Source organism: Buceros rhinoceros, unplaced genomic scaffold (assembly GCF_000710305.1).
Source record: "Buceros rhinoceros silvestris isolate BGI_N320 unplaced genomic scaffold, ASM71030v1 scaffold30136, whole genome shotgun sequence".
NCBI classification, from domain to species: Eukaryota; Metazoa; Chordata; class Aves; order Bucerotiformes; family Bucerotidae; genus Buceros; species Buceros rhinoceros.
The window spans coordinates 1-2,532 of NW_010419769.1; the positions used below are offsets into that span (position 1 = coordinate 1).

The window sequence follows — 2,532 nt, forward strand, 5'->3', positions numbered from 1 at the left end:
AGCAACTCCCCCCAACTGATGTTAAAGAAAATCCCATAACACAAAATACCTGCATTTTGGAATTGTAAAAAAAATATATATATATATATTCATGAGAACATAAAATTGGTTATCCCTGTTGAGTTTTTTTGAAGGCATAAGTTGAAGGCAGCCAAACTGATTTATTTTTCATAAATAATAAGGTGAGGAGATAAAACTCAACCGGGTGAAAATACTGGGCTGAATTCTGTTTCCCCAAACTCCCACTGAGGTTAGTGATCGTTACAGGTGCCTACGGGAAGCCAAATGTGCAAGGCCAAAGCATGGGGGGGTTTTTTGTACAATCGAGTTATAAACCCCATATATGGCAGCTCGCAAGTGGACATCTTAACACAGATAGAGCAGCGTAAGCATGCCACAAACATACAATCTCATAGGATAGAATTAATATCAAATATAAAGCATTTGAACCAAATCAAGCCTTAAATGGGATAAATTATTTCCTTCAAAGGAAACTGACCTAGGCTCAATAAGGTCTTTGCTAGCAGCATTTTGTTTTATAAAGAAATTAAAACTGCCAAAATATCTACAATTTTATGAGTAGGGGTTGAATAGTTAAGGAGAAATTTCCTGCTATCGGGGGTATGAAAAATATACTGGCAATTAATATGCAATACATATATGTATACCCATACTTACAAATATAAACACACACAGACAGCCCTGACAGTTAATGTTAACCAAGGGAAAGGCTAAATAATACAAAGCAATTACTAAATACGGGTACACTTTAAAAACACAGAGACAGTGAATTTTATCTGTTGCAAAAATGTATTTGATTACTTGAGTAAAATTACAGTATCTCTGCTGTTAGTAAGTCTTAAATGTTAAAGAAACTGGACCTCTTTTCCTTTCAACTTTCCGAGAAAGTGCATGTAACAGTCCAAGGTTCCCGCTGGCCCCCCACCCCCCACACCTAATACAAAATAAACAAACACTATACTTGTTCCCTTGGTCAAGGAGTAGGGCTTGGTCTTGTAAGGAACATTTGTAAATTTTAATGAAAGTGATGTCTTATTGTATATACAGGAGCATCTACAGTTGTCCACGGAAGTTGTTCAAGATGCCATACTTAGCAGCATTGTGAAAGTCCAGCACATTTTCTAGAATGAATATACCTACAAGGCAAAATGTTACGTCTCAGTTTCAACTACCAAAACAACACTTCAGTATCTTCTCTAATAACCTGCGTGCTTATTACTGTACAGAAATGTATTAACATTTAAGACGACTCAAGTAAAAAGCACAATACAAATAACAGTTCAAAACGGAAAATGTTAAACCTACAAAAATTAAAGCGGTTTTAATTTTATAATAAAAATCAAAAACTGAGCTGTGTAAAGGACCCACACTGTTCAGTTTATATTCTCTCAGTCCTTTTCTTAATTCTGTTTGGAAAAATTAAACAATGTGTTTTGCTGATAAAATTTCCAGCAGGATCAGAATGTACATTTATATACAGATTTTTATTAGAGATCTAATGCGTCACTGAGGCATCGCATCAATACCAGAGTTCATGTTAAACTGGATATAGAAAATAAGTTAATGCCAGAATAAGATCACCTAGCAGAACAGACTTGCAACTGCTATAAATGTTACAGCAAGTTTACAGCACTCTAGTCGATTAGTATTTAGTTCAAAATACAGAAGACCAAAGTTAATGCTTGCATTTGTTTGCAAAGCAAGGTTATATCACTAATAAATAAGCTCTCTTAGAACTCTAGAAGTAGAACATGGTACAAAAGAAAGTCTTTGTAATGTCGTAGCCTGCAGCTTGAAAAAAGCAACCCTAGGTTGCACTACTTGCAGAAACGTTATTTATGGAGTTTATTTCTAATTTGTTACAATTTCTTTGTTGTCTTCCACAAAACGTGTAAAGCGGAAGTTTGTCCCATTTTCATTGCTTGCCATTTTCTCCAGACCAGCTAGAGGTGCGTTGGGTTCTGAATTCTGCAGCTTCTCCAGGCTCCCCGTCAAGCCGCTAATGGGAGAGCTGCCGCCATTGCCCAGGCCTCCTGGTGCCGGAGGGATGCCGCCGTTCTGGATGACAGAGATCTCGTTGGTCTTCATGGCCAAGCCATTGGAGAGTGCTGCTGCATACTGGTTCCAGAAGCTGGAGGGGTCTCCATTCCCTGACCGCGCAGCCAAATCCTTCTGAAACATTTCTGGGAACTTTACAGGATTGCCTCCTAGAAACGTCATGGGGCCATCTACGGAAAGACGTCTGCCTCGTCTTGCAGGAGTACTGTTCCACATGTGAGTGCCCATGTGAACCTGAAAAGAAAGAAAGGAAGAAACAAACAAACAAAAAATAAGTGTTGACAGGGATTTCAAACGTGTTTTGATCACAGAGAAGGCAGCAGTCCTTGAACACGTCCAGTATTTTCCCGTAACGAACGTCACTAAAGGTAGTGGGTGCAGGGCTCCGTTTCCCATCTGTAATAATAAATAAACTTCTGGATTAGCCCGTCACCATTACCCAGAATACCCTGT

At 38.5% G+C, this 2,532-nt stretch overlaps 1 protein-coding gene across 1 annotated transcript in view; it reads right to left on the minus strand.

The window, feature by feature from the left end:
- Positions 1–796: 796 nt before the first annotated feature.
- SALL1 (spalt-like transcription factor 1) overlaps positions 797–2,532 on the minus strand; it is a 6,119-nt gene continuing 4,383 nt past the window's right edge. Inside the window, exon 2 of the mRNA XM_010139072.1 lies at positions 797–2,313. Coding sequence (XP_010137374.1) covers positions 1,873–2,313 — 441 coding nt within the window. The 3' untranslated portion in view covers positions 797–1,872. The remainder of the gene's footprint in view (positions 2,314–2,532) is intronic.